A 15,964-nucleotide genomic window follows, 5' to 3' on the forward strand; every position below is an offset into this window, starting at 1 on the left:
TATTATGTAATGTTATATATATATATATATATATATATATATATATACACACCAGAAATATCATTAAGATGCAATACTTTAATTTTACCAGAATTTGTTTTTCCGTCTATGATAGATTTTTTATCTTAAAAAGCCGTGATTGAATTTTCCTTTGCTTACTAAAGTTTTCTGTTACATTTAGCATAATTTCCTTGATAAATATATTAAAAATACATGTTAAATTGAATATTTTGCTCGTTTAAACTCAAATTCAAACAAAACTTACATCCAAATAATTAAAAATATAAATTATTTTAAATGAAATAAAAGTTTATGACCGAAAATCTATTATTTCGAGTTATTGTGTACATAATTCTTACCATGAGATAACCATACTGAATCATCTTTTCAGAAAACTCGCCCAATCGGAAATCTTCGTCTTTGCTCTTACGAAATTCTCTAAGTAAAAACTGTTGAATCCCTCTCTTCTTCTGATAAATGCTCCCTCTTTTAGCATTTTTAGTACAGTGAAAACATCGTTTTATACACCTATATAACAGTTTAAAAACAGTTTTAAAAAAATGAAGCATTGGATTAATTTTTATTTCGATTCGCATCCTCATAATTGAGAGTTCATGGAAAAACATGTTAAAAGATCATCTAAATTCTAAGTATTATAGAGATTGCGAGAATATATTTTTTAACATCTTTCTAGTATTTCTATATATTTTTTCGTAAATCTTAGTAGAAAAGATGTTTAGTGGATTTTTTTTAAATATACTCAAGCAACCTGGTTTATTCTTCATTTCGTTATGGTGGTAGCGTAAAGTTAAAAATATATATATATATATATATATTTACATATTTCAAATTTGCCCCTAAAGCATCACTTAACCTGTTCCTTCTATAAACTTAAATAAAATACAGGTTTAGTAGAATTTTGAAAATGCTGAAATATCTTGGCGCTTACACTCTGATTATATTAGGCTGAAAGAATAAGTTTAAAGTGCATGCTGATGTTTTTATATAGTTTAAGTTTGCTACTAAAATCTAACTTAATTTGTTCCTCCATTAAGTTTAAATAGAAAACAGTATTCAGAATTTTGAAAAATTCAAACATCCAGCTTCATTCCCTGTTTATTTTAGTTTGTAAGTATAAACTTAAAATGTATAGAGTTTTTCCATAGAAATGAAAATTGTCTCTAAAATATCACTTAACTTACTCTTTCACAAGTCCTGTTGTTTAATTTTTATTAAAAGGTCCAAATTTCAATATATTTTGAAAAATGAAATAAAAAGAATTTTGCTGTGGTGAGGAACGGTACTCTACTTTTAGTTACGTTGTCCTAGAGCTGCACAATGAACTATTGATAATGATTTGGAAATCATTCCTGAGGATGATCTAGAGACAACATACATATGTCACATCCCGTTTTGCAGGGAGGACATATTCACATACCATCCATCCACAGATCGTAATTTTGACCGGAAACAGAGCTCGACTTATCTCTGATTCAGCATCTCCAAAGGTATTGATTTGTTATGGGAACTTCGAGAAATTTGTAATTCAGACAGATTTAACTACCAGTCACTATTCTGTGCACTTTTTTTGGCTAGCGGGGATCAAACTCACGACCTCTCGGACATTCATCCAACGTCCTACCAGCCAGGTTATCCTGGCTTCAGAAGAGGTAAGGAAATAGCTCAGTGTCATCAAACAAAATGAATGCAATGTTTAAGAATTTTTATAAAAAAAGTAGTAAAGGTAATTGCATTTCAACAACGCAGTTTCCTTGCATACAAAGCAAACATAAGTAGTATCAAGTAACAAATTGTCTTTTCAGTACGTTAAAAAGTCCTTAATCTACGTAAAAAATTTCGATTCAAAATTTACACTTTTTTTAGTTTTAATGTTTTTTACAACTCCTCAAATCTAATTGTCAAAGCAATATTTAATTTATTCAAGCAAGGACTATAGGAATGTTGAAGAAGAATTTGTTTTCAAACAAGTAATTTCCTAAAAAGCAATTGTATAATTTTTTTTAAAACAGTTCGGAAAAAATTATCTATATGTAAAAGAAATACCAGAGAAAAAGATTAGAAAATGAAGGGGAAAAAACGCATTGTGACAAAGTATGTAAAATACAGGTAATATACCAGGGTTGTATCAAAAAATTAGCTTAAAAAGATACGAAACATTACTCTATTTAAATATATGAAAAAATACGATCATGCTGGAAATTTATTTTTAAAAAAATTTCTACATGTATTTGATGCTTAGGAGACATGGAATTAATGGAATTAAGGAATCCCATCCTAGAAAGTCTACATACTCTTTTTCCGGGGAATTTCTGGCCTATCGTCTCATTGATTTTGCTCTGAAATGTCATTAAAAAGCCTCTCTTTAATGCATAAGCTACTAAGCATCATTAAAACTGAAATCTGGCTTGTTGTTGTTGTTTCTATTGCCTACTTTCCAAGCTAGCGAGACTGCTTGGGAAACAAAGAGAATTCAAGGTAGAGCGTGAGTTTCTCGTTTTTTATCAATTTTTGTCATCTATGGCCAAGAATACGATTTCAGACACACACACGTCACAGTCTATTTCCCAGCCGGGCGCATTCATTCATCCACAGACCATGATTTTGATCTGGACCAGAGAACGATCAATCTCCAATTCAGTACCCCCAGACGTATTGATTTGTTATAGGAGCTTGGGGGACTTTGTGACCCCCACAGATTTAAGGTGCACCAGTCACCATTTAGAACACGGGAGTGAGTCTTCGGTCGGCGGGGATTGAATTCCCGCTCTCACTAACGCGAGTTCAACTTCCAACCAATCAGGCTATCTTTACCCGAAATCTATCTTTAAATTATTGTGCTACTTTCGTAAATTCTTAAACATACAGCAGAGTTTGCATTAAAAAACTTACGTATGCATTACAAAAATATAGCAGAGCTAATTTTTTATCATAAGAGTTCCTTTTTAAGTTTTAATTTTAAACCTGTTTATAGCCCAGTTTTTTCGTCTGCCCAATGAGTGATTAGAAATTCCATCGGTTTTAGGACCATGATAAGCGTAGATATTACAAATTTTTCCTACTCTTACCTTCTATAGTTTTTTTGGGGACATAGTTTTGAAATTCTTCCAAAATTCGAAAATAATAAATTTATTAATATGGAAAATTAATAATTGTTTTCACAATAATATAAATCAACTGAACAAATATACCATTTGAAGTTTTGCTGAATATTTAAGAAAACACATTTTCTTACTTTTACATACTTAAAAATCTGAGAATAATAACAGAATTTCTATTTTCAGCAATATACTATTTTTATTGGCATAAATATTTTTATTAGCATTATTAATTTTTACTTTTCCCTTATATGGTGAGTTGTAGCAAAAAAATATAAGACTCTTGAAGAAAAAATATTTTAGTAGAATACTACTACTAAATATTTTAGACAATATTTTTGCTAAATATATGCTGCAACCTTAAACTAAACAAGATTCTGATTACGTTTTCTTATGTATATGAGATTAAAAAAAGTTATTTAAAATTTTTACTGTGCAATATTATTTATCTACAAGAAAATTTCAAGAAATTTCGAGTTGCATCGGAGTTAAATTTTTTAAATTTGTTTTAACAAATTTTTAGATAAAATTTTACCAGTGAAATGATGAGTTTTTCTCATTATAGTATTTATCTTAAAACATTAGCATTATGCTGCATTATTATAGCATTAAACTTTTTCTCATTGAAGCATTAACAGTTGTCTTCCTAATAATAACTATTAATGCTTCAAGATTTTCAATCTTAAACCTTGCAAAACTTAGTTTGACGAATCTAAGCATCTATACTAGAAATTTCATTAAATATGAAAATTGATATCCTTGAAGTAAAACAAAAACTTTATTTTTAAAATTTTGTTTAAATTGAATAGAAAAGTCAGTCAATAAGAATATTCATTCGGTAATAATGACCTAAAATTTAAACTTACGGCCAAATAACGTCCACGATGAATTTCGGTAGAGGATCGAAAAGTATTAAAATTAGAAGCTGGAATGATAAAAGAGAGGTGTAGTTTTTCTTTCCAACGCAAGCTCCAAACCAGCCGTCGTAGCGCTCTATAATCTGAAAATAAATATATATAACATGTTATGTATGATGATGTGACATGTTATGTGTTTCACATGCACTCTCACTTGATCATTTCTCAGTGAGCATTTTTTAATATTAAGATCTCCCAAATTATATGATTTATTATATAAAAGTCTAGTTGCAAACTAATTTCATCCGTAATTATATATTTATAAGCTTTGAAACTTTCAAATCCTGTGGAAACAGCTAAAAATCAGCATTAAAAACATGACAGAGATTATAATTATCAATAAAATGAAGAGCAAAGGTGAGACGTGAGGTTCTCCTGATAAATTAGTAAACTTACAAGAAAATTAGCGTTTCCAAGGTATGCATGTAAAGATTTATTACATAAATGAAAAAAACAGTAGTCCAACGAGATTTCCAATAACCAATTTATTTAACAATACCAAAATCAATAGTATCAAAGGCTTTAGAAAAGCTTATGTAAAAAATATCGAAACGAGATTTATTTTCAAAAGCATATTATGATTTTACTAATTAAACAAAGCAAATTTGCTACCAAGGATATTTTAGGCATAAAACCATTTTGCGCATATGAGATATAATGATTAACTTGATTGAATTTTTTTTTTTTGTATAAAAAATACTTTCAAAAATTTAAAAAGAAGATCTCACTATGGCTAAAAGCCTCCAGTTTTTACATTTATTTAAATTATCGAAATAAATATATAAACTACAAGACTAAATTTAAGAAACCAAAAGCAAAAACTTCTCCAAATATTACACGATTTATTTAAAACATTTACAAGTCATAAAACGCTTTTACTCTTCACACTTTAAAAAAAAAACATCCCCCATAAAACAAAACATTAATATTCCCTTTTTAATAAAAAAGGGATATTAAACAAAAAACGTATTAAACGTTCAGGTTTAATATTTAATCAATCATAGGAGTAAAAACAAGTTACATGACTATAATGAACTTTGATATAAATACTGTTTGGTTTTTAAATTAATGTAAAGAAAATTTAAAATATTTATCATTATTTATTCTTCTTAATGTGAAATATTCAAAATTAAATCAGTTATAAGAGTTACAGCTGAAATCTTTAGGTAAAGGCTCTGGGGGGGGGGAGTGCTCTTTCCTGTTTGCGCAGTTTCAGTTTCTTTTTCGTGGCTTATTATTTTACAGCAATCAAGTAATACAAGTATATGTTACATTATTTTATTAGTTTGATAATTTGCTTGATTAAGAGAATTAAATGTACTTACATTGCTGTATAAAGCCATGTAAAATAGAGATGTGTAGGAGTTGAAAAATTGGAACACAAATAGTTTAATTATGAGATGATCACTATGTGCGCTTAAAGTCTGGTGGTTTTCTGCAAAACAGGTTTCAAATCTATGAAACATATTTTATAAGAAATATATAAAAAATCAAGGGAAATAATTTATTTAACAATTATCAATGTTATAATTTATTTAGCAATTATCAACAAGATTTTAAGTCATTAACGTATTTATATTTGACAGAAGCGCCACCTTTAATTTTCTTTAGATTTAATTGTTTTAATATTTCACTTTAGGTTGCGTGGCAACCTGAGATAGTTTTTGTTGTTGTTCTTTTTTGTTGTAATTTAGAATTATAATTTTTAGAATCCGTTTTTGATGCTAAATTATTAGTTATTAAAAGATTAAAGTTTTATATTTGTTGTCATTCATCTATAGAACTTGTAGTTCATTTGATTGATTTTATTTAAAAGGCGTCCACATTATTTATTTTAACTTATTAACGACAATCAATAAAATAGTTATTTCAAATAATTTAATAAATTATAATTATTATTTATTTATTTATTAATTTTTGCAAAGCTTAGAAATTTTTCGCCAACTGTAACTTTTTAGTGAATTAAGGTGAGTACTAACTGATGCATTCGGGAGTGACTTAATAAAAATAAGAATATGAAATAAGTTTAAGCCCTATTTATCTTTTATAAGAAATTGTTTACATTTCAAGAAGCAGTAAATAAATATAACGTATATATTATATGCGTTCAACGTTAAATTTCATTTGGCGATAAAATGACAATCAAAATTTGTTGTGGGTGCTCAGGTAACAAATGAAACTTTCATTTTCATCAGGCATGGAGCTCTAATTGAGATTTGATTGCTTTAGCTAAATGAAAAGTGGTTCAAATTTTGATTGCGAGATACCATCATCAAAACCACAAAAGTGAGCAAATAAAAACGTAGTAAAAACATGTTAATGTTATTCTAGGTTTGGCGAAAATAGATCCTATAAGGATATCATTTACGTTTATTCTTTCCACGCTTTTCTTTTTACTTTGAAAACTTAAAATAATTCGAATAAATTTGTTTAATTATCAGATGATAATAATTATATAATAAAATAGCTTTTGAAATACTGCAGTTTTATAAATTATTCTTTTAAGTGGGAAAATTGAATATCATTTTTTTTCTTTTTTAATTAGAAATAATTGTTTGATAAGTTTGCTAATAAAATATAAGTTATTAAAACGAGTCATAATTTTTAAATTCTGTAGGATATTAAGCAGATATCTTAAGAGATAACCAAAGATATTTTCTTACCCCAGTCTGTAAGTTTGATTGCTATGATCTCATAAATCTAAAAAAAAAAAAGAGTTACTATAAACTATCAAACAAAAGCTCAAAGATTTAAGTAAGAAAAATACTATTTTTTGGAAGTTTGATACCTAGATGCAGTGAAATAAATATATAAGTATCCCTCGATACAGTTAAAATATATATATTTAACACAAGAATATTTTTAAAATTATTCATCAGCGGAGCGTATTAAATTATGTTTGTCATGTTAACTGTTAATTTTAAGCAAATATTTCCTTTCACATTTTATTTCTTACGTGCAAAATTTAGTGCAAAATTTAGCAAATTATTAAGAAGATATGGTCAAAAGATTAAAACATCAAAAGATTATTTGAAGCTAACTAAAAAAATACGAATATTTCAATTAGTTTACTAAAACCCAGTCGCATGATTTAAGAACAGGTTTTAGTTTATCAGAATTAGTTTTTAATCATTTTGCCTGTCACTAATCAAATAAATTTTAGAATTATTTATCCAAATTTGCTTGTTTTCGGTAACGAATTTCTAAATGTGTAAAATTAATTCTAAAATATAATAAAAATAAAATATAATATACGGTCAAAAAGGTAAAACATCAAAAGTTTGCATTAAATTAGTTCTGAAAAACTTAAATACTTCAATAAAACTATATGAATATAAAACGAGTTTAAGTTGATCAAGTTTATCTTTTTATCTTTTTACTGCTAATTTATGAAGAACTTAACAAAGTTAGCAAAATAATGTTTTTAAAAGTACATTTACAAGGAAATTACTATCATTATGTTCAAGTATTCCTTTTAAAAAAATTTGGTTTAGAAAAAAAAATTATGAGTTAATCTGAAAACCTAAAAACTAAACATAATATAAGTATTAATTAGCCTGAAAATTTGAATAGTACACACTTTCAAAGCTACTAACCTTTCCTAGAAACTTAATGGATACAGCATTGAGTATTAAAGGAACTAATGTCGACAGAAAAAACCCACATGCATTATCTGTATTCTCAGTATCGGGGCAGAAGTACTCTGAATAACTGAAATTCACAATCATTACGCTATTGATTACAACCCAAACCTGCAAAAAACAATTCATGTATTAAAAAATAATGTATTATTTAGATGTATTACTGAAAATATCTCAGAATATTTGGGTAGAAATGCAGTAAAATGAAACGAGATCAATATAAACAGGATGCTCCGTAATGACTACCCTTAATATATACGTCCTGAAATAATTTTGTTTACACTAGGATTCGTAAACAAATAATTAAGTGAGGAAGAAAGTGTAGATGCTACGAGAAAAATCCAGCCACATACTCAACCCTTTTCTCATCGACTTATTTTCTTCTTTCTTTCTTTTTTTTTATTTAAAAAAAATTCAAACAAGCTCCGCGTTAAATGCCACTGAATGCAAAATCACCTCCTGGACAAACTTTGCCTACAAACTTTAGAATTTTAAATAAACCAAATTTTCTCCGAAACCTTCCAGCGTATTAGTGCAACACCTCCTAGAAAAGAGCAGGCCTCAGCACGGGTTATAATAAATGTCCTTTAGTAGTCCAAACGTAATGACATATTTCGTAATTTCAACCACTGCGCTGCTTAGTACCCGGGACGTAATGACATCTTTCTTATTTTTCATCTACTGCGCAGATAACTTCGTCACATCGGACTACTAGATTAATTCCTTGCTGAGGCCTTCCTTCTTATCTAGGAGGTGTTGGCTGAGGCTTTCCTTCTTCTAGGAGGTGTTGATCAGTGTCTCTGACATGCCCAGCCAACCTCCACGTTCGATCCATAGCAGCGATCACGAATTTTAACTACTTGAGGCATTGACTTGACAGTTTCCTCCTCTTAGACCTATAGTCCTATTTTTCAATTCTTGACAACTATCACATAAAAGATATTTTGTACTATATTGCTTGTGGAAAAATAGTCTATACGACCAATTAGCCTGATGGAAAAGAATAGCAACGTACCATAATACCCGTGACTAAAATAGAGAAAAGATAATGCAGCATTCTCCTTCGAAATGGGTAATAGACTAATGGTTGTAGAGTGAAAGGGTTGATTTGTGTCTTGGTACCACGGAACAAAGGTCTATCAGGCTCTACATTCTCATAATTGTCCACGTGCCACTGTCTTGCGAGTGAAATCTGTTTTCTTCTCCAAACTTCTGTAAATATAGTTCCTGGAAGAACAATTGAAGAATTCATTACAAATAAATAATTTTCCAGTGAATTTAAATTGAAAATATAGCATCATTAGAATACTGTTTCGAAAATACTTTTTTCCCGTTTAAGTCCAATGACTTAACAAAAAAAAACTCTTTATGTACAATTATCCATAACATGTTTTTGAAAATGTGACTATTTAATAAGTAAAAAAGGTATTAAAATCATCTTTTAATGTTATCTAAAATGACTTTTTTTTTTAAAAAAAAAGACTAGTTTTCTTACCCCAAAGACAAATGATGATCGCAAATAAAGGAGTCAAGTCGTTATATCCAGTGGATCTAATAAATTGTGTTATGTCCATTTTTCTTATATCACCAATGCTGAAAAGAAAGAAAAGTTTAAACACAATCTTTATCTTCACTCTCTTAGAATTATCTCAAATTATGTATAAAAAAATTTGATTTAATTCAAAATTTTCAATGATGTTCCCTTTTTATTCACCAAAATATTCTTAAAAGCTACTTACTGCTGAAAGATTCCGAATATGAAAACGCCGATACCAAGAACTGCTGGAAACCAAAGTGAAGCTGTAAACGTCGACACCCATGCAAAGTAAAAAGCTATTTTTTCACCAAAATAATCCCGCACCTCCTGAACAGGTTGCTTGCTGCAAAATTTACTCAATTTCTTATCAATCTCTTGTCTAAGATCTTCCTTTGGTTTAACTTCATGCCCTTCTTTGGAATGCATGTTTATCACAGAAAGACTTGTACGCTCCAGAACTGATGGATCATGGAGAGGGAAAGCACTTTTGAACACTTTTTCTTTTAATAGATATGGTAAATCTGCAATTAAAAATAGCATTATTAAGTGAGAGCAGTCCAAGCGCATGAACTGTATGAACCATTTTTGTATGACGTCATAACAGGTAAAATATTTAAGAAATAATCGTGATAACAAAAAACGTTTCAAACCAATAATTAAACTATTTATTTTATTTTAATGAAATTTGAAACAAGACAATGTTCAGTTCCTCAATTTTTTTTAATTATTTTAAAGTATAGTTAGTCAATCGGTGCTACGTCACGGAATCGGCATTCCCAAAGTTATTTGAAACCACGTGTTTATTTAGTGTTTAGTTGTACTTTTAAAACGTGTTTTTGGTATAAAAAAATAATAATAAGGTACAATTTTTTACAGAGAAAGGTATCCGATTAGTTCCGATAACTTGTTTTTAAATCTATATTATATAAAACGCTAATACGTACGTATGTATGTATCAATAAAACCGATGATATTTCTTTTCTCGCGCTGGCAACAGTTTTCATTTTCAATTGATAGGCTTCGGTGCGCAAGAGCACGTAGTGAGCATCATATGGCTCATCCATGTTATATAAAACGCTAATACGTTTTAATTGATAGGCTTCGACGCGCAAGAGCACGTAGTGAGCATAATATGTCTAATCGGGTGAATTCTCACCGAATTATCAAAATTATCTTCATCGAAGCCGATGCTTTACATCCAGCGTTCAGTACTATTTCATATTGTTTTACAACACATGGTTTTAGCCCTCTGGTGGGAAAGACTTTAAAACAAAACTTACAACAGTTACTTTTCTCAACAACTGAAATTTAGAATAGTGTGATTAAGAAAAATATGTGAACTGTTTGCAATTTCAAATTAATATTGAAATGTACAGGTTTAGAATTTTCTACAGTGAAAAGTTTTCGGAACTTCAGTGTTCAAAAAAGTATACAAAAGCTAGACGTTAAGAACGTATCCAATGAGTGAGCAAAGCGAGCATCGGATTGCGAAGCAATCCGAAATGAACTGCGAAAGCAGTCCCGGGGGTTGGCGAGCGCCAGCGAGCAGGGGGCGAAGCCTCCTAGTATTACATAAAATTTGAAAAAAACTAGTCTATATACCTCAACGTTATATTATTATTTTTATTTTCTGTTACTATTTTATTTCTTAAATTATTCCTTTAAATTTATTCAGCAAATATAAATTATCATGTACAGCGAGCAAAATACAAAATGAAGCACCTTTAATTATTTTTGATCTTATGAGCGAATCTTCAAGTTCAATGCTTATTTAAAATTCAATTCAACCAATTTCACACAAATTTTGTATTTTGCCATGTAAAATTGCATTCTTTAAAATGATGCAAAAAATTCTGTACCTTACACTTCAAAATTTTTCCGAAATTATTAAATAAAATAATAAAAAATTCTTATTGTTTATTAAAAATTTTTTTTTGCATGGAATTATCTTTGGATAAATAAATTTTATACTTGTGCGCAATAAGTTTTCCATTTAAAAATTTCTCGTGATACACCGAAGGACACAAATAGTAAAATTAATATTTAGGGTTCCAAATTTTGGAGTGCTCTTCCTTCCAAATTTTAGGGATAATATTTACCAGGTTGCTGCTACCCTCTAGATTTTGGAGGTCGAAAATCCGAATCCGCGGAAAAAAAAGATCTGTTCATTCAGAGAAAGTACGTTTTTGTGTTTGATTTCATAACTTAAAATATCACCTGCACTTATTAATTAGCATATTTGAGGTCCCTCCCTCATCGAACCATTAAGATTGAGTCCTAGAACCTGAAGATCTGACCATTTGATCAAAAATCACTAAGGGTGGTTCGTTTTTTATTTTGCGAATTGTACATCATCACTTGTCAGGAATATCGCTGACAAATTTTGAAAAACACTTTTAATTGAACCACCTCAAAATGCTTAATAACGTATTCCATAGAGTTCTGAAATTTAATTATTTCAAAAGTATATGGTATTTTAAAATTCATTTAACTACTAAGATACATAATCTTTTTTCTTAAGAAGATAATAACAAACCTACCAATTTTTTCAGGTAACTCCCCGTTTTCCCTATATTTCGAAACATTTAACGTTGTAATAATATTATGTACCTGAAATAAAAGGGAAGTAAACATAAAATATAAATACTGAGAAAAAGCATACAGGTATGTATTTTATTAACTCAAAAACGTAAGAAATCTTATAACAAAGAATCAAGTGGAAAGAAAATACTTTACAATCGAATAAATAGCTTCAAATCTTAGATGATAAACAAAATTTAGGCTAATCCATGCTTATATGTCTCCCGAATTTTCTATTCAACCTAATACTTAAGGCTTACAAGAATCAGCCATGCACCTCTAAGCTAAATAGAAAGTATGAGATGAATTACTCAAACAGCCAAAATTCATTTATGCAAAGTGGAATGGACTTTTATTTCTTCGATTCTTTGAATAGCAAGCAGGTGCTAATTTTAACACCTTTTCTTTTATTCGATTTTTTTTAATTAGCCGGAACATCACTCATTGAGTTAAGGCTTCACTATTGTGGGCAAATATCTTATAATTAGCTAGGCTAATTGAGCTGTGAATTATATTTTTTAAATTAGCCTAAAGGTAATTGTGATCGTTGAATAGACTTAAAAATTATCAGATTGATTAGGAAATATTGTAAATTTTTCTAATCAGCCTATCTCAGTGCAATAGGACGGAGATGATACGAAAAGAACGAGATGTGATGAACCAGTTTGAAAATAACCAATGCTTGATCTATGAGTTCCCTTGTTTACTGGGTTGAGCTCAAAATGACTAAAACTACGGAGTTGAACATTGATAGTCGTTAACTCTGAATCGAGGTAGATGTTCAGCGCGTTTCACAAAATAAAAATAAAATTAGCCCACGGGAGTCGTGGCTCAAAGGATAGAGCTCACGCCTTGCAGTGAAGTTACCCAGGTTAAAATCCTAGCGATGATTGAGCAGTGCTGGCGTTAAATACCCTCAGTGGTACAGGTTTCATCAGCTAAAATCACCTTGCCATCGGGCTCACTCTTGAACGTTTTCGTGATTTTCCTTTCGATTTAATGCAAATGCGGTTTAGTTTCAACAAAAATTCCTACACGTAGGCTAATTTGTCCTAATGCTTTATTCAAGAGATCCCTTACCTTCTGGGTTGGATTCAAAATTACAAGACCCACGGAGTTTAACATTCATAATGGGTTAGCCATTTAGCGCGAGTAAAAAATTAAAATTAGCATACCGCATAGATACCGAAGAGCCATTACATTATGACCACCTTCCATCTATAACAATGGGCTCGCCCAGGTTTTCATGGTTTCTCGCCCAGGAACAATGTTTTCATGGGGCACATTAGGACCCATAATCCTCATAGAACAATCCCTGACGTCTGTAAGCTACTTGAACATAGTTGCAGACTAGGTTCACCCATTCATGGCAACAGTTTTTCCTGCAGGGGATGGTGTTTACCAACAGGATAATGCACTGTGTCATAAGGGTCGAATCGTCGAGGAACATTCCAGTGACTTTCAAATCATGTTTTGGACCCCAAATTCACCTGACCTTAAGCCAATAGAGCATTTGTGGTCCTACTTGGAAAATCAAATTCGTGCTGCCACGCTACCCCCTCGAATGTGAGGGAGTTGCAGGACCAGTTGGTGAGCGCTTGGTACCAGATATTGCAGACTACCTATCAGCACCTTGTGGAATCAATGCCACGGCGGGTGCTAGCAGTTTTGACGGCTAAAGGTGGTCCTACTTGTTATTATCAGGGTGGTCATAATGTAATGGCTCTTCGGTGTATATATATGATTTTAATATTAATGAAAGAGTTTGCTTTTAACGAAGCTATTTTACCAATGTCAAAGCAGGGGTCGAATTTTAATTTTTCCACTTTCAACGTTTGCGAAAAATTCTCTTATTATCTGTGGTTTATATCTTTGATGCGAAATATATTAGAGCGCGCACACCACGATAAGTTCTGTCCACATAATGAAACCACAGGATTGCAGACCGAATCGAAAGAGAGTATTTCTTAACTTTCTCTTCTTTTCGTTATTTCAACGGAAGAAGTAGTGATGCTGGAATTTTAAAACCAAAAATCTTAAAATATGGCGGTTTATTGTGTCGCATTTGGTTGCACAGAAAATTACTAAAAAAGGATCTTATACATTTTGGACGTAAGTCAATTTATCTAATTTTGGAAATACAATTGTTTTATTCATTACATAAAAGAATATTAAGGATGTTCTTCTTTTGATAAAACATATTTCCGATCATTCCATTATGTTAATTCTAAAATCCAAATTTGTACTTTTACAACTACTTTTAAAGTAAATATAAAGGAATAAAAGAACAACTTAACCATAAAGTCATTCTTATGTAAAATTATTCATTATTAATGCATCATTTTTTTAATTACAGAGCTAAAATGTAGTAGGTGAAGTTTCGGGGACATTGTTCCTTTCCTTTTCTTTGTTTATTTATGTTGCATTTTTTTAGCCTCTATAATACTTTTGAGAAAAATAATTCTCAAACTTTTTTAATTTTCACTAGCTTGTTTTGAATTAATTTAGTTAATAAAATATATGTTCTTGTAGAGGGTTATGGAAGATTATTGCAAAACCATTCGATATGTAGGGCAAAGATTTTTAACACTTAATTATAAGCTCTCTGATTAAATCATTAGATCTTTTAAAATTGAAATCTCCTTTTCTTTTTTAATTACATTGCTACATGAAAAAAATGAGAAATTTGGCAGTGATATTAAACTGCTTTACCCTTTCACAGCTTGTGTTTAAGTAAAATCGGAAATTTTAAAACAGTAAAACGAGTTTTTTTTAATAGTTTTTGAAGATAATATAGCTCCTTTTTATTTCCAAGTCTTATTTTTCGTCTCCCTGAGATCTTAAAAATCCTTTTTTGTAAATATTTTCAGGGTTGCAAAATACCTGAAAAGATATCCATGATTTCACAAGACGTAGTACGATTATAAAATTTATGTTGGATTAAAATTAAAATATGTTTTTTATGTATTTAAATATCGATAAAACAATATTAAATTATTATACTGGGATGTATCAAAATAATACTTACAGAATAATAACAATTATAACTTAATATGTTATAATAATTATAATAGTATTTATAACTTAATAACAGGGCTGTTACAGATTTTCCTGAAAGCTACTGAAACAAATTGATCGTTGATTTGATGAATTTTTTTTTATTTTTACAGTTTTCAAAACCATTCAAAAATTAAGATTCGTGTCGGAAAAAGATCCATTTTATTGTTCGGCTAATCATAACGATCCTCAAGCTTTTCAACTTTCGTCCATTGACTGTATAAATACAGAATACGATTCTACCAGAAAAGAAAACCTATCTCAACGGTCAGACGATGCCCTTCACTTTTCACCAAAATCGCTGAAAAAGAGTGAGCACGTGACTGTAAGGAGTCAAGTATTTGGAACAAAGAGAGATGGGGAAATTTAACAGTGGGCTTGCTCTATTTGTATTACAGCTCTATGGTTTGTATATTATTCAAATTGTATGAAATTACGTTATAGTTTATATTTTAATGGGACAAGAAAGCAAAGTTCAGTAAATTGAGCTCCTTTTATTCTGAAATGAAACTTTTAAAACAATTCACTCAATCTTTAAGAAAAATTATGATCAATTTTACTTTGTTGATGATATTATTGAGTTTTAGCTATTTATATGTATAATTTGAATAGTTTCCTTCGATAAACAGTTGATTGAAAGCTGATCTATGATAGCTAATACTTTTGATCAAAGATTTTTAAAATGACAGAATTCTTTAAGGTATTGAATTAAAGGTTTCTGGAGATAAGCTTTAAAAGTAATTTTAAACGATTTTTAAAATTTTCATAACTTTAATGTAAACCGGATGAGTGAATTCTAATCTTTCAAATTATTTTCTGTTAATATAGGAAGGTGTTTAATATTTTGAGACATAGAATAGCAATTACAATTAACTTTATAAAACGATTAATTACTTACCAACAAACATCTTATTGAAGACGGAAGAATGGGATCATTTTTATCACTCTGATTTCTAAATAATTTTTGACGCTTACTTTGAAAAGGGGCTGTTATTTGTGTCCCTTGAAAATTTAAAAAAACATCAGTTAATGAAAATAAAAATTTTTAAACCATAATTAATTCTGAAACATAATAAAGTTTGAATAGACAATGTTCAATTCGATTTCATACATAAT

At 29.7% G+C, this 15,964-nt stretch overlaps 1 protein-coding gene across 1 annotated transcript in view; it reads right to left on the minus strand.

The window, feature by feature from the left end:
- The window catches only part of LOC107445508 (anoctamin-7), a 30,053-nt gene that overhangs the window by 7,897 nt on the left and 6,192 nt on the right, over positions 1–15,964 (minus strand). The window contains exons 4-13 of the mRNA XM_043045780.2: positions 15,747–15,850; positions 11,752–11,821; positions 9,414–9,732; positions 9,170–9,267; positions 8,690–8,901; positions 7,630–7,785; positions 6,697–6,733; positions 5,359–5,468; positions 3,983–4,116; positions 360–528 (exon numbers count right to left, since the gene is read on the minus strand). Of these exons, the coding sequence (XP_042901714.1) occupies positions 360–528; positions 3,983–4,116; positions 5,359–5,468; positions 6,697–6,733; positions 7,630–7,785; positions 8,690–8,901; positions 9,170–9,267; positions 9,414–9,732; positions 11,752–11,821; positions 15,747–15,850 (1,409 nt within the window). The remainder of the gene's footprint in view (positions 1–359; positions 529–3,982; positions 4,117–5,358; positions 5,469–6,696; positions 6,734–7,629; positions 7,786–8,689; positions 8,902–9,169; positions 9,268–9,413; positions 9,733–11,751; positions 11,822–15,746; positions 15,851–15,964) is intronic.

Source organism: Parasteatoda tepidariorum, chromosome 7 (genome assembly GCF_043381705.1).
Source record: "Parasteatoda tepidariorum isolate YZ-2023 chromosome 7, CAS_Ptep_4.0, whole genome shotgun sequence".
NCBI classification, from domain to species: Eukaryota; Metazoa; Arthropoda; class Arachnida; order Araneae; family Theridiidae; genus Parasteatoda; species Parasteatoda tepidariorum.